Genomic DNA, 24,124 nt, shown 5'->3' with positions numbered 1-24,124 from the left:
ATAATTTCGATAATTACCTCGAAAAAAAATAGTTGTTTACCAATGCCACATTGCCCGAGGGAAAGGTTATGGAATAAAACTTAGAAGAAGGTCCTTCATAGAAATTTTTACGAAGATTTCTTTCAAAGCCATCAGAACAGGGTGCAATTTAATAAGACACTGAAAATATAATAATTCCGGAAAGTATCAGATGAACTCTGCCAAAGTTGAAATTTTCATAAACATGACATCATGAGCTTCAGTTAAGTAAGTCCTCTGAATTTTCACTCAAAAAGTTAGATTTTGCCTGTTATTAGAGAAGAAAAAGGACAAGATCAATACGCATTTATTATATGAAGTTATAACTGTTGAACACTAAAACACTGGAGAATGATGGTTCAAGGGAGCTTAAATCCATTTACTAAATCCACTGCCTTATCCACAGACTTGGCCAATTCTTCCGCTTCTCCAATGTAGGAATTTGGAGTCAAGTTCAAGAGAATTGCTTTTGCTTCCTCAGGTAAATCCAAGGACTCAGTGAACTCTCTGATGCTTTGCTTGGAGACTTCTCTTCCTCTAGTTAATTCCTTCAGCTTCTCATATGCCTCAGGAACAGCATGTCTTCGCATCACCTAACGATACAAAAGTAGTCAAATGGCACACCAGCTTAAGTTTTTCCAATAACAAGAGCTTGAGCAATCAATCTAAGTATAATTGGTGATATAGACTTGTACAAACATCGACAGAAGATTTATATAGCCAACACCAAACAGTCGGGATGAACATGGCTTAATGATGTGATGATGGAGAGCTAAACAGATACAAAACCTAAAGCTCGAACTTGTAAGTCTTTTCTACTTGATTTCTCTGTAGTTGATTTAAGTATCAGTGATACTCATAGAAGTTAAATTTTGCAAAAGGTAAACTAATGGAGAGAGACACACATCAACTCTTTCAATTGGTTTATTGTTACAATGTAGTGATGCTGCTAAAAAAAGAGTTGATAAAATCTTGCCGGTTGTTTTAGTTTCAATAGAAAACCAAGTCTATGTTATAGTGTCTTCCCTAAACATCATAAAACAACCATTTAACATGTTTGAAATATGATATTCTATGATTTGATTCAAATGTTGAAATACGAGATTAATTTTACATGTCTTACAGTTTGTATAGGCTCCGCAAGGACTTCCCAAGTCTGGTCCAAGTCTTCATTCAAACGAGATTCATTCACCTGCAAAGCACCATTTCAAATTTCAATTCAGAACAAACTAACTAAATTTCACATGATCCTCACAGGCAATCTGAATCAGATGAAAACTTTTTGCAATCCTTCAAGGTCGTCCAGTGACTCTTAAAGGTCATGATTGCAAGTTATATACCTGGAGCTTCTTGATTCCTTGTAATGCACTTTTATAAGCCAGAAGAGAGTACCCTAATCCAACACCTAAGTTCCTCAAGACAGTTGAATCCGTCAGGTCACGCTGTTGAGCACAATACATAGCAAAAAGCATAGCATGAAGATCAACCTCCATAATCATTATAACTGGATGAATATATATTAAATGATGTTAACTTTTCAATGTTCATGTAAATGCTTGGATCTTACTGACAGCAATGTTGACATGAGTATGCATCTTAGTTGCCAAATAGAAAATTTATGGCATATAACATGTACATAGAATAGATGTGAACATGGATTAGTACCTGCATCCGTGAGATGGGAAGTTTCATGCTTAAGGCTGATAAAATAGCATTTGCCAAGCACAAATTACCCTCGCTGTTCTCAAAATCTATAGGATTTACTTTGTGAGGCATAGTGGAAGATCCAATCTCTCCAGCCTTCGTTATCTGCAAGCAGTATTAGAGATATCCTTCACCAATCCATTTTGTTAGAAAAAAAGAAATCAAGCTCTGAACTCTTGAGCCATGTTACCTGTTTAAAGTAACCTAAAGATATGTAGCTCCAGATATCTCTGTCAAAATCAGTTAAGATGTTGTTAAACTGAATGATGTTATTGAAAAGCTCAGCAATATAGTCGTGAGGCTCTATCTGCATGGAGAGAGAAAAAAAAGTATACCTTCAGTATAAATTTACTATGGTGCTAATTACAAGCTTCCTTGACTAGAATCAGAAAGACACAAATTATATCAATGTGTTCCAGCAATAAGATATCATATCATGGTGAAGAAATCAATGAACACAAATTAACACAATCCTTAGCAGTAGATGAGAACATGATTATGTAGTAAAAAAAATACCTGTGTTACATAAGCATTAAAATCTACTCCCAGAGACTGTACAAACTCTGCAGCTATGCATTTCCAGTTGATATCAGGATATGCAACTTTATGAGCATTATAATTTCCAACTGCACCAGCAAACTTCCCAAGAATCCGAATTTTACAGAATGCCTTTCCTCTCTCACTAAGTCTAACAGCAAAATTTGCCATTTCCTTTCCCAAAGTAGTAGGTGATGCTGGCTAAAATTGACAAAAAAAAAGGGTTAAAATCCATTCAACTGTAAATAAACCATTTAAAAGATGTAATGTCAACAGGATTAACTAGTCATATAAAAAAAAAGAAGAATATTATTTCATGATTATAGCAACTAATTTCTAGGCCTATTAATTTTTTTTAAAAGTAGTGAAACATATAAATAAATGGAAATTATAGCTCTAAAACATTATTTATATGAACCATGAAACTTGTATGCACTTTTCTAGGATAGTAGTTTGGCTGAATATAAATTGTTCTTATTTTTGAAACTTCACCTAGGGTAAAATGAAGTTCAAAATTTTAGGGGCACTTGTGTAATTGCAAACTGCAAGAGACAGAGAATCTAATTCAGCGACTATGATGGCCAATAAGTCTTAGTTGGACAGTACATAAGTGACATTAGGTGTGACATCAAGTTTCTCAACATTGCATCATATTTGAATAGTTGATTATTAACTTGTTAATTATACTATAATTTATAGCGAGACAATGGAATCCAAGCTAACTTGTGCACAGTAAGAACCAACAGTAGCTGGCTACAAAAATATGAACTTCAAATGCAACTTATCGACAAAATGACAAAGAAACTAGAATGTCCTCTAGGGTACCTGGCCATGTGTGTGAGACAACATAGGAATGTGTGCATATTCCTTAGCCATAGTAGATATTTCTTTACACAAATCAACCATGACTGGAAAAACAACATCACTCAAAGCCTCTTTAAGTGATAAAGCATGAGCCAAATTGTTTATATCCTCAGATGTGCATGCAAAATGGAAAAACTCAAGCACCTGAAAAAAGTATACAATAATAATCAGCAACCATAAGACGAATTGTCATAAACTAAGAGTTAGAATATAAAAAACAATAAAAGGTAATAAATGAATAACCTTTGCAATCTCGGAATGGGATTTACATTTCTGCTTCAAAAAGTATTCCACTGCTTTCACATCATGATTAGTTATTTGCTCAATCTTTTTTACTTCTATAGCATCACTTATGTCAAAATTATCAATAATACTTTCCAGAAAAAGATGAGCATCTTGATTAAACTGTGGAACCTCCACAACTTCAGGGATTTGAGAGAGTTTTTGTAGCCATTTCACCTGCAGATAACCAACTGAATAACTTCAAAATAAGATCAACTAAAGAAATCCTTCAAAGATAATTTTTATGCAATTAAACCATAGCTACTACCAATCATTTGTGTATCCAAATAAAACAATGCTCAACACTTACCCAATTAAACGACTTAATATTCATAATGTTAAGGGCTACTGATCTAGGTTGCTTTCGTTTTATTAGCCTTACCTTTTGTGTAGCTTCACATAATTTAATTTAAGCATAGGCACCATGCCTGTTAACATTTTTTCCTACAAAAACAACTTTCATAAAATGAATGTTTATTGAATACAAATCAGATATTCTAAAATTTTATAAGATTATCAAACCAATTAAAGCTTGTTAATGGGGATACAAGTAGCGCTAGGAAGCATTGGTAATAACAACTGATATCGACATGAAGGATACAAATATGGCATATATTTGTAGAAGTAAAATATGGCATAATAGAGAGAGAAATTGTTATAGTAGTGTCTCCTAAAGTACAATTTCAACAATGTAATTTGGCATGCACCATGACGATGAAGAGAAAATTCACATACATGTTTTTATGTCACTGATCTAATCAATGGATATAATATTTAAGCCGATTATGGGTCAGATAAAATTTCTATAATGTGCATTGCATTAACATATATCCTAAAAATTGTATAAAAACTATTAACAAAGAAATCTGACACTTTCTAAGAAGTATTGGGCAAGTTTAAGAGTTTTTGCATTGTCTCCATCTATGTTCTGTAGGAACCTAGTGATCCAGTGAGCAGTAAGTTTTTAAGATGATCATCTACTACCTTTGAAGCTTGATTATGTTTTATTCTACAATCTAATTGATAATATTGTGACATAACCTGATCTAAAATTAAGAACCAATTTTTAACTTCAGATAAACGACCCCTAGGAAGTGTGTTTATTCCATTAGTGAATGAGACAAGCATTCGATCACTTGATATTTTCTTACTGCTACTATTGGTCTTAGTAAGAACAGTAAAGATATATTTGAGTTGAAACCATTTCGTTTATAGATGGGATTATATGATTTCAAGTTTATAATTTTGTCAGTAATCCTGATTTTGATATGCCCCCAATTTTTTTTCTTCACAAAAGGATGAGGCTACGGAACTTGTTGAATGAGAATACGAACCTCAACCAAAACCCGGTACCTGATCAGTCCATATTCACTGAAAAATGGCCGCAAATCCTTCACCTTTTGCATATAACGTCCATCCAACGGTGACAATGCCACTGTACTTGATGTCAAATCCCAATTAGCAAGATCAGCCGCGTCATTCTTCTCCACCTGAAGAGAGAAGGATCCAGACTACGTAAACTAAATAAATCTAATTACGTCGACTAACAAAAAGAAGCAGTCCAGCAGCATCATTCTTGAAAACTATGGTCCAAACCGATTATAAAAAAGGAAAAAATCGACCTTTCACTCAAAAGGAGCAAACTTTCTGTTTGAAGAATGGCCTAATCGATAAACGAGAGAAAGTTACCTCTCCAGCAAATGAAATCGGAGAAGACACTCTTAGTGACGACCGTAGAGGAGGCAGCGAAGCGAACTTGAAAGGGCGAAAACTCGGCCTTAAGCGCGCGGAACTCCCGGCGGCGAGGAGTGGACAGGCGCCTCGAACCCTGGAAGCTCTTGGGGAGACCAAGACGTCCATTGATCGATGAGGTCTCAAAAGGTGAAAGTCCAGACCAGGAAAGCGGGGACGGACGCGGCGATGGCAGCCCTACAAGCAGACGGGCAGGGCAGTTCGCAAAAAGCAGGGAGTTTTGGACATTTCTTTTTTTTTTCTTCAAAAATACTACTTTTGGAGGAGTTGCTATAATTGTCAAGTTCCTAATTGTATAGGGATTTAACTATTTACAAATATTTTCCCCATTTTGTAATGAAATAAAAAACCTAGCAATAAAGATTTGTTTCCATATTTCTTGATAGATTATCAGTTTGTTAAAATTTGATAATATAGAGAAAGAAAGGAAGAAAAGAAGAAACACAAATAGATTAATAAGAGAAAATAAATTGAATTTTAAAAATTTTAATTAAAATAATTTATAATTGCATAACTCATTTCTTTGTATAGTATACAGTTTATTGGTGGTTGGCATAATACACTATTTTCTTGGGGTGAGAAAGAATATAAGATGACACTTTTCCTAAGTGCTCTGGAAGATCTCTTCAACTTCTTTCTTCCTGGCATTTGTCATTTTTTCAGTGCTGCTGAGCCGATGACAATTCTATTCCTCCTTCCCATGCTCTCACACGTTCTTCTGCTTTAGTAGCCTGCAATAGTATTTTGGAAATCTAATCAATGAATTAAGCATAGAATTTACCAATTTCTTGCAATTTTTTCATTTTGTTCATCAAAAAGTTAACTGATACAGAATAAACTATTGGTCGTTTGGTACCTCTTTATGCCATTCAGTTCTGAATGTAATCAGCAGCAAAATAGCAGTCTGCAACAAGGTTCCACATAACATCCCAATCCAAATTCCCTGTAGGAAAATTTGAAAACAGATTAAATTTAGATGTTAATATCGTGAAAATAAAACTGAAAAAACTCTTTTTTTTTCCCCCTTTAATCTTACGAGCTCATTGAGCTTAAGCGTGAAACCCAAAACAGCTCCAATTGGCAATCCCAAGAGGTAATAGCATGCTGTGTTCAGAAATGCAACTGAGGTTTGCCAACCTGCTCCTATGGCCACTCCTGCAAAATTTGAGATTGAAAATCAGTTCTTGATCTTGTTTTTTCGAGTTCAGTGCCGAGTAGGAGAGTACCTGAGAGAACAGGCTGAATGCTGTTCAGAAGTATTAGAACACCAAGAAAGTACCCTAACTTGGATGCTTCTCTGATCACATCTGGTTCATCTGTGAAAAACTTTGGCAATTGCTGTCTGAAAATGAAAGCTATTGCCATAAAAATGGCTCCGAAGAAGGTCGATGTGGTGACAATGATAACTATTGAAAACTTTGCAGCTTTTGGTCGGTTAGCCCCAAGTTCATTAGATACTCTCACACTGATACCAGAAATACAAACATGTAGCTTTTTCAATGAGTCAATAGACTTATGGCACTAGTTTCAAATGATTGAGTATTTTCCTACCTACCTGACTGCCACATAGAAACCAAGAGCAATCATAATTGTCCAGCTTTGATAGTTCATGCTGTCAAAAGAGAGGCTTAAGCTGTTGCTGAATCAAAGAATCAAATTTAGTAGATTTTCTTCCAAAAAATAGAATTTACCTAATCGAAATAGCACTAACTGCAGTATCTGGATTCTTCAAGTAACCTACAAGAATGATCACTGCACTGTAATACCAAAGCTCCAAGCTGCAACCAAAACGCTAAAGTTAAACTTAGAAAATTCTAAAATTTCATCAAGATTTCGAGTTGAGGATACCAACCACAGCATTATGGCCGAGGCAAGAGAAAGTTTCAAGAAGGAAGACAGGTTTTGGAATGCCAACGCAGAAAAACCTGTCCATGAGTCTGGAAAACATCCGGATAACAGATATATCATCTGTGCAAAGACGATGAGCCACCACGAGGCATTCTCAACCATGGCAGCTGCTAGTAATCCATGGTCAAGCTTCACCACAAATATCCAATTGAGGAGGATGTGGAAGCCCAGAACTGTCCCAGAGATGGCAGTAATGGCCCACACCTTCCTCTGAGATTGGAAAAATTTCTGAAGGGGAAAATTTAGAGCATAAGCAAACAATTGCGGGATGACCCAGATGCAGAACTTGCCTGCTACTTCTGAAATGTCACTGGGTTGGTGCAGCAGTCTCAGGATTGGTGCTGTGAACACATAGAGAGGAGTTAAGACCACGGCTGTGGCAAGGGTTATGACCCATGATCTTTGCATGTAGATTCCTAGTATGCGAAGTTGCCCTGCGCCCACAGCTTGGCCACAGAGGGTTTCCAAGGCACTTCCCATCCCCAACTGCAAGAAATAACAAGTTTCCATTCGATAAAATGCCATGATGAACACTTGAACAAGTAGCCAGTAAAATGACTGATATTAATCAATACCAGAATTCCATAAGCAAAGCCTTCGGTGACGTTCTGAGAGACCGAGACTGCAGCAAGTTGAACGGAGCCCAGATGACCGGCGAAGGCGGCGGTTACAAAGCCAATGGAGAACTGGAAGACGGATGCAAGAATAGCAGGCCCTGCTATGCGCCATGTCTTCTTTGATTCTTGCCAGCACTTGAACAAGAGGCTTTCCATGCTTGAATTGAACTGATGCTACTCTACTTGCAGATCGAAGCTAATTGCCATGCCTGATGTTAGTTGTTTATGTAAAAAAAAAAAAAAGTCACCAACCAGATTGGGATATCCATCAAATCAGAATTGCATAATGGTGTTTTATTGTGGAGTTGCAGACGAATTGCTCAATTTTCTCAATAGGCAAATTTTGGTTTGGTAAATAAACTTTGACCTTTGTCTAAATCCAGGATATCTCAATTATAATTGAAACTTAAAATAATATGTTTCAGAATCATCCAAATGAATGACCCGAGCTCTTCCTTTATGATTGGCATGGTTGAGATTATATATGTATATATGTATTTTGTGAGTTGTTTCCACAGAATGATCATTTAAGTGGACCCAATCTCTGTTTTATCTTCTGTTTGGTGGCCTTAGTCAAACCTTCACCAACCCAACCCAACCCAACCCCACTGCCTACTTGCTACTTTGTTTAACCATTTCCTTGCTTGTATGATTGCCTGAGGAAATATCACCAACCACGTTGTAGGTCTTGACATTAGTTATCCAGTTATTTGAATCTATAATTCTAAAAGTGATGAGTTCCATTTCATAGAAATTTTTTAACTTCATAGAAATTTGCATACTTGTTTCAAGGGCATCTAACCATATCTGCACATTCAGCAATTCATATTCCATGAAAATAATAAATTTGAATGTATAAAATGTAAGCAAATACCCATTTTAAGGCAAATATTATTTAAATAAAAAAGTGCAGCATCACTAACCAAAATAAAACATAATATTCTTATTTTTAATGTAACTAGGCCCATTTGTCAGACTGATAATACATGACTTGTCATCTCCTTCCCGTAGTTTAACACATGATCCAACATTAGACAGTCATTTAACAATTTACAGTGGAAAGAGTTTTTTGAAGAGTACGGGGGAAATATTCAATGGAACCATTGAATGAAAAGGATTTGATGCCTCTAGTACAAAGGAATTTTGTGGAACAAATTAATCAAGGCAGCTATGGAAGCTAGATTCATCAACTTTTCCATTCCGCCCTTTTAGAGCAACCTCTTGGTAGATGCATTGTATTGAAGTTTGGTTCACGGGGGACTGTTGCAGGTTTTCTGCCTTTTGATGTAACAGCATGATTCTCAGTTTTGCTGTTATCTCTTCCTAGTTTAGCATCCAGTGGCTTCCTCAATGTTGTCACACTGCAGCAATGAAATATGTTAATAATGCAATTTATCCACACAGAGTAACAATTTTGAGGAGGTGAACCTTTTGTCTTTGGATGTCTGCCGTGATGGTGCCCTCATGAGAGGCCTGCTCTGGATCTTTTTAGTGGATTTCTCCTTGGTTATTACTACCTGCAAACCAAAATCAGAATTCCTAACAGTATTATTATATCACTTCCCTTACATTGTTAAGGTAATATCTTCAATATCAAACTACATTTTAACACCCAAAAAAATACAGTCATTCTAGGGGTCTAGTCTAATTGTTGTTTTTGTTCAAAACTTGGACTGGACCCAAGTTATCATGAGGCTGATTCATTGTTTTTGGCACTCATTTTGGGTCTAATTAGGACTTGTGGACTCCATACGAAAATAGGCTTGAGCTAGTTTGGGCTCAAGTTGGACTCAACTTGTATTCAAATTGATGCCATTGGAGTTGCTAACGTCCGCTCCTTCCAAACTCATAACCACACCCTCTCCGCAGTGACCAAGGAAGTCGTTCTGATTAAAGTTGTGCTCAGTTTTACTTCTAGTGGAACGCCAAGTGAGAAAGAATCTATATTATTGATTAATCCGGTCTGAGATCAAGAGATGGGGTATAACTCCTGTCGGATCGTCTCTTATCAAGTCAGCCTCTGATTGGATCAACTTCTGGTGGGTCAGGTCAGCAATCGACGAATTGGATAAGACGGATTTTTAGCGGGATGCCCCACAAAGGAGGATGAGAGCTCCGTGGAAGATCTCCAATACTCACTGTTGAAAAAGATTAACAGGAGATTAAAAGGGGGCCCAGGTGCATGCCCCTCCGATGCTCAAGTCAATTCTAAAGAAAAATGGAGTGGAAAAGAATGTAACGAAGTAAGATATAATAAAGTTGAGAGTCTTATGCCTCCTTTACGTTGATATACTTCTCAGTTCTCTCTAAAAGGTCTGGTTGGAGGTTTCTCCAATAGTCCTTAGGAAAAGGCACTGATCAAAATTTCAGAGGTAGCAAAAAGTACCTCCACAACGATGCAATTAAAGAGCTAGATGTGTTCCCACAAAGTCTCCTAGTTCCGTTGCTTTGTAGCGAAAAGACTAAGAGAAGTCTTTGATAGCGTTTGCAACTAGCAAAATAGTGTAGAAACATAGTGCTAAATTCCTCGAAGGATCGTATAGAGTCAAATGACAAGCAGCTAAACCATCGTTGGACCATCCCTGCTAGAGTTGTTAGAAAAACTCTTCATTTCACCTCGTCCATAGATTAATGCAGAAAGACAGCATTCTCAAATCAACACAAATAGTCCTCTGGATTTAAAGATCCAGTATACTCACCAACTTGTAGTGGTTGAAACCGGCTTGGTAACTCTTCTGCCAAAATTTCCAAGGAGATTCCTTTTTTTCTTTAATTGTAACAGCCTTACCACCTTTAGAGTCCCTTTGAGAGGGCTCCCAATCTGTTGGCTCACAAGATCGCTATCTTGAGAAGCTGACATCCTCCCAAGTACATGGGAAGGATTTAGTACGGACTGTTGTCGTAAATTCTTAGACCGTGGTTGTATTATCCGGCTCAAGTTCTCTACTATTAGAGTAGGAGTCCTTGAGTTAGGTTGGGGAACCTAACCTCTTTCTCCTGAGGTAGATCCTTGAGATCCTTGGCTTACTTGTGCATCTCATCTCAACGTTTCAACTTAGTGTTCCTACAGATGACGCCAAAATGATCCAGTCTAAGATCAAGTGATGGGTTAACTCCTGTCGAATTGTCTCTTGTCAAGTCAGCCTTTGACGGGTTGGCTTCTCGCGAGGCAAATCAACGATCAACGAATCGGATAAGGCGGATTTCTAGCAAGATGCCCCACAAACGAGGACGAGAGTTCTGTTGAAGACATCTAATACTCACTGTTGAAAGAAGTTAACAGGAGATTAGAAGGGGCCAAGGCACATGGCCCCTCCGATACTCAAGTTAGTTCTGGAGAAATATTGAGTGGAAAAGATTATAACAAAGTAAGACATAATAAAGTTGAGAATCTTACATCTCCTTTTTTCCTAGTTGATACCGCTACCTTAGATAGAGAAGAAGGAACCAGTAACCAGGGACACACCTATAACAGTCGTGTCTCATTCCTTGTCGACCGCCATTATGAAGTTCAATCCGGGTCGCGATGAAGTCAGAATGGGTCAAACTAGTTCCTCTCAGTTCAACCCAACTTGGGGTTAAGTCCCCAATATATCCTCCTGAGTCATCTCCAAAGCAAGAACGATAATATCGAGTGTAGGCATGACAGGACAACAATCTTTTCCACCCCGTTTTTCAATAGTGAGTATTGGAGGTCTTCCACGGATCTCTTGCCCTCCTTTGTGGGGCGTCCCATTAGAAATCTGCTTTATCCAATTTGTCGATCGCTAATCCGACCTGTTAGAAGTCAACCTGTCAAAGGCCGACTTGATAGGAGATGATTTGACAGAAGTTAACCCATCCCTTAATCTCAAATCGGATCATTAACAAACCATGCAGTGGAATGTGATGCGTTGAAAATGGGGAGATGATATGGATGTGCAATGATAATGTGCAAATATTATCATAGCGCCCAACATTATGTTGTTTAAAAATTAGGCATGTCTACTATTAAGATACAAATATGTAATTAATCCCTTTTTTAGCCACATAAGTTTTAGGGATAAATGATAGTCAATCAATTCTGACATGATATCATAGCAAAAGGTTCAAGGTTTAAATCCTATAGGTTTGAGAAAAAAGAACTATCTCATCAATGGATGTATTGTGTTTGGGACATGAATTTTACTCACCACACATGAAGGGGAGTATCAAAAACATAAATATTTAATTCATGTGTCAAACAAATATTACCTCATCCCTTTATGCGTTAAGTTTGGTCTAATCAAGTGAAGTACACTCACCCTCATATGTGAAGTACACTCACCCTCATATGCTAAGAAGCTAAAATAATTTTTACAAAAGGACAACCAACTACTAACCTTGATCATTTCTACATGCATGAGACTGGATTCCCTTTTCTTTTGTGCTTGCGCTTCTACCTGAAGCCTTCTTTCATGGTTTGCTTCCTTAAGAATTCTCCTTTCCTGACAAAAAAATGACTAAATTCTAACCATATCCATCAAAGTTTATTTTAAAGTTTCAAAGACAAAGGGACTCACATCAACTCTTAGTCTAAAAGGCCTTGGATTTGTAATTGTCCGTTTATGCTTCCCTCGGTCGGAAGTCTCAGTGGTGGAATTTATTTGAGGTATAACTGCCTGTACAAATACACAATTGTTCACTGAAATTACAAATATCTATTTTATACAGACAAAAACTATAACTTCTACCTGAAGCCTTCTTTCATGGTTTGCTTCCTTAAGAATTCTCCTTTCCTGACAAAAAAATGACTAAATTCTAACCATATCCATCAAAGTTTATTTTAAAGTTTCAATGACAAAGGGACTCACATCAACTCTTAGTCTAAAAGGCCTTGGATTTGTAATTGTCCTTTTATGCTTCCCTCGATCAGAAGTCTCAGTGGTGGAATTTATTTGAGGTATAACTGCCTGTACAAATACACAATTGTTCACTGAAATTACAAATATCTATTTTATACAGACGAAAACTGTAACCTGCCTTCTGGGGAACATTTTCTCTAATTGCAGATATGATGCTCTTACTTGCATGATTTCGGGTGTTTGAATTAACAACTCTGTCAATAACAACATAAAGTTAACTTCCCTTAATCAATTTGAGGAGAAAAGAAGTAAAAGTCAGTTAAAACAAAACTACAAATACCTTTCCTTGTTGGTGATAGGAGCATTTTCTTTATCATCATCTACCTCAATCATCATTTCTACTTTTTGAGCTCCACTATCTGGTTTGCAGGAAGAGTGAATCCAAGAAGCTTTGTGCTTTATATCTTTCTGACAGTTACCCATTGTTGTTGACTTTATTACACCTACTGAGCGCATGTCACCTGACTTCAGACACTCTTTATCTGCATTGATAGCAAGAAATTGCTTATCAACCTTTGAAGCTACATTACAATCCATTTCTCTATCAACTTCCGATTCATTCGAGGGATTGCATAACTTTGAAGATGCTTCACTTTTCAACTTCATCTTCCTTTTAATTTCATGAGCCTTTACCAAATTCTGTGCAGAGTCTCCAGCATTCTTTGTGGTCTTGGGATTTTTTGTTATACAGAGATACCTGCTGGGCACATTCTTCGTGTGTTTGGCAACTTTGACATTCTTCATTGTAACACAAACCTCTGATACAGAAGTCTCACATTTGGATGTGGAAGTACTCTCCGGCTTTTCCTTGTTAGTAATAGTAGTTGAAGCAGCAGCAACAGTCTCAACAAACAAAGACTTTGCCATGGAATTGTTCATCACTACACCAACTGGTTCCCCCGGATGTCTCATGCTCCGAAAGCCCTCTTGATTGGTCGAATGTTTTTGGATTTTTGATGTTGTCATTGTTCCTCTTCTCGCAGAATGATGTGCTCTCGCCGTAGCTTCACCAGGGTTTGACCTCAATCTCAAGATGGGATGGTCCTTTAGCTTGGTTTTAGCCATATTTTTGGCCAATGAAGTCACAGTGCTCAGTCCCACAATCCTACACTTTAAGGATTTTGCAGGAGCAGATTTTGGGCATTTTGGAATCAAACTGTTATAACCTCTAGTTCGCTTTAGATTTTGGTCCCACTTGAGAATTTTAAATATAATTTTTCCATACAAAAGTATTATAACAAGCACAAAATATGAAGAATCCAAACCTTGGAGCTTCTCGATCCCATGCTTTTCCACGACGCGCATTGGGGGTTCTTGCTGCCATGACCTGCGATTCATTATTAAGCGAAAAATTTGAAAAGTAATAACCTCAAAAACTATAAAAGAGGAGGAAAATGACAGAAAGGGGACGGCACAGTCAAACCCTAAGCCGAAAGCTTCTGAGGAGAGCATCAGGATCTACTTCTTCGTGAGTTTGATCACAACCTAAACATCAATCACCATAATACAAGTAAGAATTAAATAAAATTACAACGAGAAATGGAAGATATCCGAGCGGGAAAAAAAAGAATCTTTCGACAAGGTAAACAAACTCGAAAACCCTTATTGATATAAATTGTTGAGGCAAGAGCTCACCAACGCGGGAGCAGAACCAGGAGCGGTCGTCCTGACGAGAGCAGTCTGGGACGGTGAAGTCGACGAATCTGGGGGCCTCGATCTCCTCGTACACTTCGTCGCCCACTCCGCTGGTCGTGGCCTCTGATTCTTCAACCAAATCCAACCGGAGCTTCTCCATTCCAACTCGGAACGAGTTGATCAAGAGAACTTGAGATCGTAACCGTGAGACGAACAAACGAGATCGAGGTCAATCGAGCGAGATCGAAGAACGATAGAGAAGGAATGCGGTCGGCTTTTCATGTCACAAAAAACTAGCCGTTGGAGCGGCCCTTTGGCGAAGGCAGGCCGTCGAATCTAATAAATGGGCTCTGCTTGGGGATTACTTCTATGCGGACTCTTTTTACATCAACTATCGAACAGCAGCCAGGGTTCAATATTCTCTTTCTACCTGGTTGTTTCTCGATTTATCTCCTCGCGTACGATCGTATGTAGTAGATTCCATCTTTTTACGTAAAAACAGCAGCCATAATATATATATATATTTTTTCATTCTCCTATTTTTTTGAGTTAATAACGTTAAATGAATTCTTTGACAAAAGTAAATTGTAGAGCTCTCTTGACTATAAAACACAGCAAAAGGAATCCAAAGGTTCTTACCACTTACCAGAGGAAGTTCTGCAGCGATACGACAAGGAGAATTTGAAAAGATTTGTGAACATTTTTACAAAGGTAAAAAACAAGAGCAGGGTAATAGTACAACTGCGAAGCTAAGATCCAGCTCCTGCACATGCTCTTCTTCCCCAGGCCTTCTCTCTGGGCACCCCCCAATTAACTCATTTCCGTCATATTCCTCTGTACCTTCTGACCTCAAACACCAAGCATTAATGGTGTCAGCTGTAATTTTTCTCCTGCTCGTTACCTCGTGTCGTTACCATTCATGCCGTTCTTCATATCATCACTGCATCGATCGCCAGGTTAAATTCAACAAATAATTACAACAGTAGTAATAAACGACAGCTATATATTTCGTCTCACCTCGTTTCATTTTAACCGCGAAGCTTTTTGATCATTTTTGAGAAATGGCTAGCGCTCCGCTTCGCGGCCGCTGTCAAATTCATAGAGTTCCTCTCCTCTCCATGTTAGTGCTGCTCCTCTTCACTTGCGTGCAAGTTCATGTGGGCAAGCTGATGAAGAATTACGATGAAAAGGTGATCAGACAATTCAGCATGCAGCTGGTGAATGAGATAATATTATTAATTTCTTCTGATTATTCTCTGATCGTGATCATTTGGTGCAGGAAAGAGAGGTGTTGTTGGGCGAAGCATTGATGGGATCAAGGCCACCAAACTGCGAAATGAGATGCAAGAGATGCAGAGGCCATTGCGAAGCAGTTCAGATGCCTGCAACTACAATGCATGATGACATTGATGAGCTGACTGCGAACGAAAGATCCAATTACAAGCCTCTGAAGTGGAAATGCAAGTGCGGGAACATGATATTTAATCCATGAAAGGATCTCCTCTCCTTGGTTTGTTGATTGTTGGATCTTAGTCGTCTTATTATTCCACTTTGAATGAATCTTAGTAGCTTTTCTAATGTTCATAAGCTCTGAAGGATATGAGCTCATGAAATCTTCGATCAGTGATCAGAATGCCAAGCAAGCGTTTCACACATTACAAACTTTATTTATTCTAAATTTCATAAATTCAAGTTCTTAATGGTTAATTTAATTAGATCCAAAGACAAATTAAGCTTCGATACCTCTAAGTCAGGTTGGATCGATATCAGTTTTTTCATTCCCATCAAAAAAAAATTAAATTTTGACCATGACAGAATGTGCAACTGAAACCATGTCTGAAGGCAGTAAGAGCACTGCTAGTTCGCCTACAAAATATCAGTTTGCCAACAAAAAGCAATTAATGCAGATCACAAGATTTAACAAGGAAGTCACGAGCCACCATTAAATTCAATCACTCCAGTTCCACAGACCGAGAAGGTTGGAGCAAAATTTTGTGACGCGTCAAATGCCTGTGGATCCAAATCCACCGTCTCCCCTGGCAGTCGCATCCAAATCCACAACTTCGATCACCTCCGGCGTCACAATTCTCTCGAGTATCAGCTGTGCTATTCGGTCACCAGCTTTCACCTCGAAGTCTAAATCCGAGTGGTTGAACAGGATGACTCCGATCGGCCCCCGATAGTCCGCATCGATCACACCGGCTCCCACGTCGATCGAGTTCTTCCATGTTAGGCCCGATCTCGGAGCTGCAAGTGTAGGGTTTTAATAATCTTTCACGTTAGCATTTCATCGAACGTGTGGAAGGATGAAATTACCGATGCGGGCGTAGGTGCCGTCGGGAATGGCGATGCCGAGATCGGTTGGAACTAGGGCTTTGCCTCGTGCAGGAACGACCACTCCCGCCGCACTGCATCGAGAATGTGAAGCGATCGGATGCATGATTCGTTCGGCGACCGAAATGATGGGAGAAAAAAATATGAGAAACCGGTAATACCTGGAGAGATCGTAGCCGGCAGCAAGAGGAGAGGCTCGCGAAGGCAGGACGGCTTTTTCCGAAAGCTTCTTGACACGGAGTAGAGGGAGATGGATCTCGCGGTGGAGGCCGCCGTTCTCGGATGGCTTTGGGATCTTGGGATGTGGCTCATGAACGTCGAAGGCGCCGCCGTTCTCGGAGAGCTTTGGGATCTTGGGATGTGGCTCATGAAGGTCGCCGCCGTTGGTGGAGTCGGCGATGGAGGCCATTGATGCGCCGTTGGTGGAGTCAGCGATGGAGGCCATTGATGCGAAGTAGAAGACGGCTTTGAGAACAGGGATGGGAGGGGGAAACGTGGAGAAACTGGGGCACGGCTTCTGATATATATAGAAAGAGAGAGGCCCTAAAATTATGCTCGTTTTCGCGGCAAAGTCCCCGCCACGGCGTTTCCAGTTTCTTTTGAATTTGGAGCCAAAAATTTGCAAGTTTTTTTTTTCCTTTTTCAGTTTGGATCCACGTGTCAATTTATTAGATATATATTATTTTTTATAAAAATATATTATAATAAAAATCAGTTGGATGGACTCGGGCCATGTCGGTTTTGACCTAACTCCCGAGGTTTAGGCTCAAGGTAAGAGACGTACGGCAACACAAAACTAGTATTAAAAAAAAAACATAAAAAATATATATATATAACGACGTTGCAACACTTAACATAAATTACAATCACATTAAACATACCAGAACAAAAATCTAATAAATTTGGCAGCAATGTTAAATTTTACAGAGATTTTTCAACTATATTAATCTTTACGTTTAACTTTGCCTCAACTCGTAACGTTCAGCTCCGTTGTTTTGCTATAATTTAAAACGGTCATTAGTATCACTTTTTATTTTATTGATTTTCTCTAAAAACAAATTGGTGTTTTCTTCATCAAGCACTAGAAAGCAGATATCTTAAATTCTTCAGTTTCAATCTCCACTTTGGAATTTATCATTCATATTATTATTTATTAGTAACGGAAAATATATCAAGATTTTACTGAATTGTTTGCAATTACTTTAGAAAAAAAAACAGAGGAAATAAAGCCACAAATATGGGAGATTTTAGGTGCATATATCAGCCTTCATCTCTTTTGCTTTTCCATGAACCAATTAAGTGTAAATTAAAGTATTGTCTTTACATGTTCTCAAGAAGAAGAAAAAACAAATAAAAGCATTGCATGCTTCCACTGTATGGCTTATTGCCGTCCTTGTGATATATGCACTCAGTTTTCTTCCTACTGGATACATACGTAGAAAGCACTTGTATTAACTATTAATACTTTGAAAAAGAATTCAATACTTTTGAGCTTGGAGTAGATTTATACAATCCATTTAGCAACTGGACAGATCGATCCAGACTGATCTTGTAAGCAATAACATGAACACATAGTCCCACCTTAAAGCTGAATATGACAAAGAAGCCTAGCGAGACAAGAACCCGGCTCTTCTGTGCAAACAAACAAAACCCTTAAACTTTCTTCTCCAAACACAAAGTCAATTTCAGCATTCAACAAAATGGTTATCACCGTTACTTGCGCCTGTTTCACTGCACTAGAACAGGAACTACCCATTTTCAATCTGTTTTTTTTTAATAAATAAACCGAATCTGACCAGAGCGATACGATTTACATCAGCATAAATGATAAGAACGACGATGATGACAATTTCACGTTGACCTAAATGAATATTTGTTATTAATCATAATTAAGGGCGTAATTATCCAGTCCTTAGCATAAAGAACTAACCGATCATCATAATAAATCTAAAATTACGTTTGCCTGTGTTTGTTGGCTTGCTAATATCGTCCGGTTACACGTCTAATCCGCCAACTTGATCTAATCTTTATCTCCTAACCTCCACTTGACTTGCCGTTTACTAAATGTTGTATCAGGCGGAACCAACTCTATCTCCAATGAGAAGCCGGGTATGGTTTTAGGTATCAACCCGTGCAGCACAGGTGTTTCGTCAGTGGATAAAAGCAGAGTCCAGACTAATCCGCCGTCGGCGGCGGTTAATCCCCGGAGTCAAAAGCGGCGACGACGGGGGTGACAAGCCCACGCGTCGCCAGACGACAAACCCCGGCGAAACTTTAAGAGAAATGGACGTCCCCTCGTGCACGGTATCGTCGTCTCTCAACTCCCTCGAACTCATCACTTCGCATTCTCGCGTATCGCTCTCTTAATTCCTCGTCCTGCAAACTCGATCACGGTCGCTGACCATGCGCCACCTTCTACTCCTCCTCTTACTCTGCTTCACCGCCGCCGCCGAGGCAGCTCCAGCAGAGGAGCTACAACTCCTCCTCCAGCTCAAAGCGTCCTTCGAGACCGAAAATACGACCGCCTTCCAGTCATGGACCGCAGACAACCCAATTTGCGGCGGCTTCGCCGGTGTCAAGTGTGATTCTGGTGGCTCTGTTTCAGAAATCGACCTCACCGCCACCGGCATCTCAGGTGCAATCCGCTTTGATATTATCTGTCGGCTATCTTCCCTGACCGAGCTCTCCCTGGGATCTAATGATCTCTCTGGTGACATCTCCGATGACCTCCACAACTGCACCGGCCTTCGCCGGCTCGACCTCGCCTCCAACTCCCTCGGCGGGGTAATCCCTGACCTGTCGCCTCTTGGCAAGCTACAAATCCTCAACTTGACGAGCAATTACTTCACCGGCGCCTTCCCGTGGAGCTCCCTCGCCGGGCAGACTGCGATGGAGGTGCTCAGCGTCGGGGATAACTCCTTCGATGCCAATCCTTTCCCTGATGTGGTGACGAATTTGACAGAGCTCAATTGGCTTTACCTCTCCAACTGCAACATCCATGGACAAATTCCGCCGGCAATCGGCAACCTGACAAAACTCATCAACCTTGAGATATCCAACAGCTTTCTCACCGGAGTGATCCCCCCAGAGATCTCCAAGCTCTCCGATCTGTGGCAGCTCGAGCTTTACAACAATTCGCTCACCGGGCGTATCCCAACTGGGTTCGCTAATCTTTCAAAATTGGCCTTCTTCGATGCGTCGATGAACAATTTAGAAGGCGACCTATCGGAGCTCCGGAGCTTGACGAACCTCGTTTCGTTACAGCTGTTCCAGAACGACCTTTACGGCGAGGTGCCGCCGGAATTTGGGGATTTCCGATTCCTCACCAACCTCTCGTTGTACTCAAATAGGTTCAGCGGGACGTTGCCGGCGAAGCTCGGAAGTTGGACGGAGTTCAACTACATCGACGTGTCGACTAACTTCTTTACGGGGCCGATCCCGCCGGATATGTGCTCGAAGGGTACCATGAAAAAGCTTCTGATGCTGGAGAACAAGTTCACCGGGGAGATCCCCGCGAACTACGCCAATTGCTCTTCGCTACTTCGGTTCAGGGTCAGCAATAACTCTCTCTCCGGCGAGGTTCCCTCTGGTCTGTGGAGCTTGCCAAACTTGAACATTATTGATCTTGCCATCAACCGATTTGAAGGTTCCATTGGCGCTGGGATCGGGAGGGCCAGGTCTTTGAACCAGCTCTTTATTTCCGATAACCTGTTCTCCGGTCAGATTCCGCAGGAGATTGGAGGCGCGGGAGGTATTGCTGGCATAGAGATGTATAACAACAAATTCTTAGGTGAGATTCCGGCGAGCATCGGACGTTTACAAAACCTCGTGAGCCTTTATCTGCAGAGCAACGACTTCTCCGGCGAGATCCCGGAAGAGATCGGTTCGTGCGTCAAGTTAAGCTCCATGAACCTAGCGGAGAACCTGCTCTCCGGTTTCATCCCGGCAAGCCTCGGCCAGCTGACGAGGCTCAACTCGCTAGATTTGTCGGATAACAAGCTCTCCGGCGAGATCCCGGCAAGCTTCCCCGCACTGAAGCTCTCCTTCCTTGATCTCTCCAACAACCGCCTCACCGGAGCCATACCGTCGGGGCTTGCCATTTCGGCCTACAGTGGTAGCTTCGCCGGGAACCCTGACCTCTGCGTCGATGGCAGCGACGCCGACAAACTTAGCTCCGTCAAGCGATGCCTTGTCTTCAGCAGGGGTTCCACCTTCAAGTTGCGCACCTTCCTCATATGCATTCTCGCCGGCGCAGCAGTCTTCCTAGCCGGTCTCGGTCTTTACATCGTGCTAAAGACGCGCCGCGACGAATCGATTGAGGCCGACGTCGGGGCCTTCGCAAAAGATCCGTCATGGGACATGAAGTCGTTCAGGATCGTGACGTTCGACGACCAGGAGATTGTGGAAGGAATCAAACCAGAAAATCTCATCGGAAAGGGCGGCTCCGGCGAGGTGTATCAGGTGCATCTCGCGAACGGAGAAGTGGTGGCGGTGAAGCAGATACGGCGCAATTCGGCGGAGGAAACCAAGGAACGGAGCACTGCGGCGATTCTGGCAGCGGCGCAGAGGCGGCCGCCGAAGCGGCTGGCCACGAGGCAGTTCGAAGCAGAGGTGGGAACATTGAGCACCGTGCGCCACGTCAACGTGGTGAAACTCTACTGCAGCATCACGAGCGAGGAGTGGTGCCTCCTGGTATACGAGCACCTTCCCAACGGCAGCCTATGGGATAAGCTTCACGGTCCGGCGGAGGAGCCGCCGGTGAAGGCGGTGGAGTTGAGTTGGGAGGAGAGGTACCAAGTGGCGCTAGGGGCGGCGAGAGGTCTCGAGTACCTGCACCACGGCGGTGAACGCCCCATCCTTCACCGGGACGTCAAGTCCAGCAACATCCTCCTTGATGAATGCCTCAAGCCTCGTATAGCCGACTTCGGCCTCGCCAAGATCCTGCATTCCACCAGCGCCGCCGCAGCCGGAGGTGGTGCACGGGAAGCTTCTTCTTCCCCTGTTATCGCCGGCACCCACGGCTACATCGCTCCAGGTATTTCACTCTGTTTCCTCAAAATCTCTTACCTTTGTCGTAATTAAATTTAATTAATCATCCTGTTCAAGTTGTTGAAAAGAATCATCGATTGGCATCGCCGTTTTATCGATTTGTTATTGGTCGTGTTCCTCTAAATTAACGTGGTTTGGAAATGCAGAGTACGCGTACACATGGAAGGTGGACGAGAAGAGCGACGTGTACAGCTTCGGGGTGGTGCTGTTGGAGTTGGTGACCGGAAGGCGGCCGATCGAGGCGGAGTACGGCGAGAGCAAAGACATCGTGCACTGGGTGTCGCAGCAGATGCGCAGCAGGGAGAGCGTGATGGCGGTGGTGGACGGCAGAATAGGACCGCAGTGGGCTAAGGAAGAGTCGGTCAGGGTCCTGCGGGTGGCGCTGCTGTGCACGGCGAGGCTGCCGGCGCTGCGGCCGTCGATGAGGACGGTGGTGAAGATGCTGGAGGAGGTCGTGAACGGTGGAGCTGTGAAACATCTAAACAAGAAGTTGACGGCGTAAGGCTCATGGTGTACGATGCAATACGTGAATCGTTGAAGTGTAAAATGGATAGGGAGCAAGAACACCAGATGGTTTCCATGTCCATCAATTATTAGGGGGTCAAATCAAGTCAAAGTCAAATGATATCCAGCGTTTTGACTGCTGTCCTCTTGTTTCTAGACGTGTTGCCTTTGGGCCTGAGTTGATTACGACTTAACAAATTTACAGAAAAGGACAAGGATTCGATTCCTGATAAAATTAGATAATATCCTTTTGCATCGTGATCAACTGTAATTTTTCGATTTATCTCTTCACAGTTGATCATAAGATCGACCATGTGAAACCGATAAGGTGGCGAATTCTACTTTTTTTTTTTCGAGAACAAGACATGTTAACATCTTTTATCCAAAAACTCCTACTCATAAATTACAGTATTATTTGGAAAAATAATTTCAATGATAAGTCTAATTGCATGTTTATACACACACAGTTTGGGAGCCTATGCCGATAAACAAAAAGGAAACATTGACAGTAATAAAAGCAACGATTCTTATTTAAAGAAAAATAATAGGACCGCATTTTTCCCAACACAATAAAAAAATTTTCCATTGCCGGGATTTGAACCCGGGTCGCCTGGGTGAAAGCCAGGTATCCTAACCGGACTAGACGACAATGGATGTTGTTGAACCCTTGTCTACAATAAATATATTATTTTTAATTTCAGCTCCCTATCTTTATCCTCTTATTCTAGAAGAATTAAATTGATGAATTTATTAAACTTAAAAAAGAATAATGAGAAGAGAACAAGGCATCAAATAGAAATCTAATTTATAGTTTAAATTTAGATAAAACATCTAATGAAAGAAAAGGAAAGAATTTGTATGTAAGTTTTACTTATTTAAAGAATCTTACAGTAAAAAAAATTGTAAAATACTCTGTAATATTTAATAATAATTTCAAAATGTCCTACGTTTAATTAATACTGAAATACTCCCATTAAGTTTTTCATTTTATTATTAAAATACTGTCTCTCTTTTAATAAATGAGTGATTTAAAGAATTATGTAGAAAAGTAAAATAGATAAGACTATGATATTAATGAAACATTTAAGAGTTTTTCCATAATTAATATTTTTTTAGAATTATTAAATTTTTAATCCTTTTTTTTTCCAAAGATATATTATTTTATCGGAAAATTAGAGCAACTGGATTTTCCGTTTTCGATTTATGTCCAGTTAATATTCAAATTGTGTTGCGTCACGCATTGAATTATTTAAAAATCCGAGAGCAAAATTTAGTTACGACAGGCAAGTCGTATCTTAAGTATCGTATCTTAAGTCGTGTAAGAGCGATGGATTGGTGGTCAAGGTGAAGGGACGAGAAGCCGGCGTCGCTCCACCACGCGCGCTGCCGGTGCTTCTCCGTCTCTCTCTCGCTATCTCACTTCTTCGGGCTCGAATCGCCGGAAGATGGCGGCGGCTTCCACCCGATGCCTCCTCGTCGGCCGCTCTCTCCTTTCGCCGTTAGTTCCTAGACTCGACAACTCCAGGAATCCTGCCCCATCGCCGCTTCCCTCCACCTACGCCTCCGCGTCGTTCCTCTTTGATTCTTCCAGTTTTCCCTCCTGCAAAAACTTCACCTATTCCGGAATCTACGCTCCCCTTGGATGTTCGTCGTCAGATCTCCATGAATCGAATCCTGGGCAGGGTTTTGCTCTTCTTATCGAAGTCGAAGGGTTTGACTCTACGCCTCGCCTTTTTTTCTACAAAATTGTTTTCGCTTCCGTTAACTTCATGCTGTTAATTTTGTTCAGAAATACCCTGTCCAAGCATAACATGCAAGAGTGTAAATCCCATTACTTTGAATTTCAAAAACATTGGTCTTATTATCTGCTAGGATAAGACTAACTTATGGTAGAATCAGATACTACTGAAGCATAGAAATGTTTAAGTTGATAGTTGAGATTTTTGTGTTGACAACCCCTTTAAATGCTTCCTTGAGAGGGTGGCAGAAAACTATTTGATAGGGAGCTTATGAGTCAAAACTTAACTTGCCTGAAGA

The 24,124-nt window shown here is 40.6% G+C and overlaps 5 protein-coding genes and 1 non-coding gene across 8 annotated transcripts; 1 reads left to right on the top strand and 5 right to left on the bottom strand.

The window, feature by feature from the left end:
• Nucleotides 1–231: 231 nt before the first annotated feature.
• Nucleotides 232–5,360, bottom strand: LOC141833491 (uncharacterized). Its single transcript, XM_074720950.1, has 10 exons — nt 5,095–5,360; nt 4,740–4,895; nt 3,367–3,582; nt 3,085–3,267; nt 2,239–2,460; nt 1,913–2,029; nt 1,684–1,827; nt 1,359–1,460; nt 1,142–1,210; nt 232–611 (listed from the first exon to the last, which is right to left on the bottom strand). Exons 1-10 carry the CDS (start codon nt 5,263–5,265, stop codon nt 378–380), a joined length of 1,614 nt encoding a protein of 537 aa, XP_074577051.1. The 5' UTR covers nt 5,266–5,360; the 3' UTR covers nt 232–377.
• A 343-nt stretch (nt 5,361–5,703) lies between these two features.
• Nucleotides 5,704–7,872, bottom strand: LOC141833791 (protein DETOXIFICATION 33-like). Its single transcript, XM_074721288.1, has 8 exons — nt 7,641–7,872; nt 7,010–7,551; nt 6,849–6,935; nt 6,713–6,769; nt 6,384–6,622; nt 6,194–6,312; nt 6,014–6,100; nt 5,704–5,888 (listed from the first exon to the last, which is right to left on the bottom strand). Exons 1-8 carry the CDS (start codon nt 7,836–7,838, stop codon nt 5,817–5,819), a joined length of 1,401 nt encoding a protein of 466 aa, XP_074577389.1. The 5' UTR covers nt 7,839–7,872; the 3' UTR covers nt 5,704–5,816.
• Nucleotides 7,873–8,636: 764 nt separating this feature from the next.
• On the bottom strand, nt 8,637–14,435 carry LOC141833837 (uncharacterized). Of its 3 annotated transcripts, none has more exons than XM_074721335.1 (11): nt 14,201–14,435; nt 13,989–14,050; nt 13,831–13,892; nt 12,846–13,733; nt 12,680–12,759; nt 12,515–12,609; nt 12,395–12,439; nt 12,224–12,322; nt 12,044–12,148; nt 9,111–9,199; nt 8,637–9,043 (listed from the first exon to the last, which is right to left on the bottom strand). In XM_074721335.1, exons 1-11 carry the CDS (start codon nt 14,358–14,360, stop codon nt 8,869–8,871), a joined length of 1,860 nt encoding a protein of 619 aa, XP_074577436.1. In that variant the 5' UTR covers nt 14,361–14,435; the 3' UTR covers nt 8,637–8,868. The 3 variants fall into 3 exon arrangements, with proteins under 3 accessions (XP_074577436.1, XP_074577437.1, XP_074577438.1); XM_074721336.1 differs by having other exon boundaries at nt 12,846–13,721; XM_074721337.1 differs by lacking the exon at nt 14,201–14,435 and having other exon boundaries at nt 13,981–14,034.
• A 1,635-nt stretch (nt 14,436–16,070) lies between these two features.
• LOC141833978 (deoxyuridine 5'-triphosphate nucleotidohydrolase) lies at nt 16,071–23,919 on the bottom strand. Its single transcript, XM_074721453.1, has 6 exons — nt 23,883–23,919; nt 23,756–23,825; nt 16,948–17,091; nt 16,696–16,860; nt 16,517–16,608; nt 16,071–16,447 (listed from the first exon to the last, which is right to left on the bottom strand). The coding sequence occupies exons 1-6, from the start codon at nt 23,917–23,919 to the stop codon at nt 16,203–16,205; spliced, it is 753 nt and encodes a 250-aa protein (XP_074577554.1). The 3' UTR covers nt 16,071–16,202.
• On the top strand, nt 18,903–22,215 carry LOC141833684 (receptor-like protein kinase 7). Its single transcript, XM_074721170.1, has 2 exons — nt 18,903–21,569; nt 21,730–22,215. The coding sequence occupies exons 1-2, from the start codon at nt 18,938–18,940 to the stop codon at nt 22,083–22,085; spliced, it is 2,988 nt and encodes a 995-aa protein (XP_074577271.1). The 5' UTR covers nt 18,903–18,937; the 3' UTR covers nt 22,086–22,215.
• On the bottom strand, nt 22,668–22,741 carry TRNAE-UUC (transfer RNA glutamic acid (anticodon UUC)). The gene has a single exon. It is a non-coding gene; the product is annotated as a tRNA-Glu (tRNA).
• Nucleotides 23,920–24,124: the final 205 nt, after the last annotated feature.

This window comes from Curcuma longa, chromosome 8 (genome assembly GCF_044706935.1).
Source record: "Curcuma longa cultivar G26 ecotype Majalengka, Jawa Barat chromosome 8, ITB_CL_G26_1.1, whole genome shotgun sequence".
NCBI lineage: Eukaryota > Viridiplantae > Streptophyta > Magnoliopsida > Zingiberales > Zingiberaceae > Curcuma > Curcuma longa.
The sequence above is the reverse complement of the archived record's forward strand: the minus strand, read 5'-3'. Positions and strand labels throughout refer to the sequence as shown.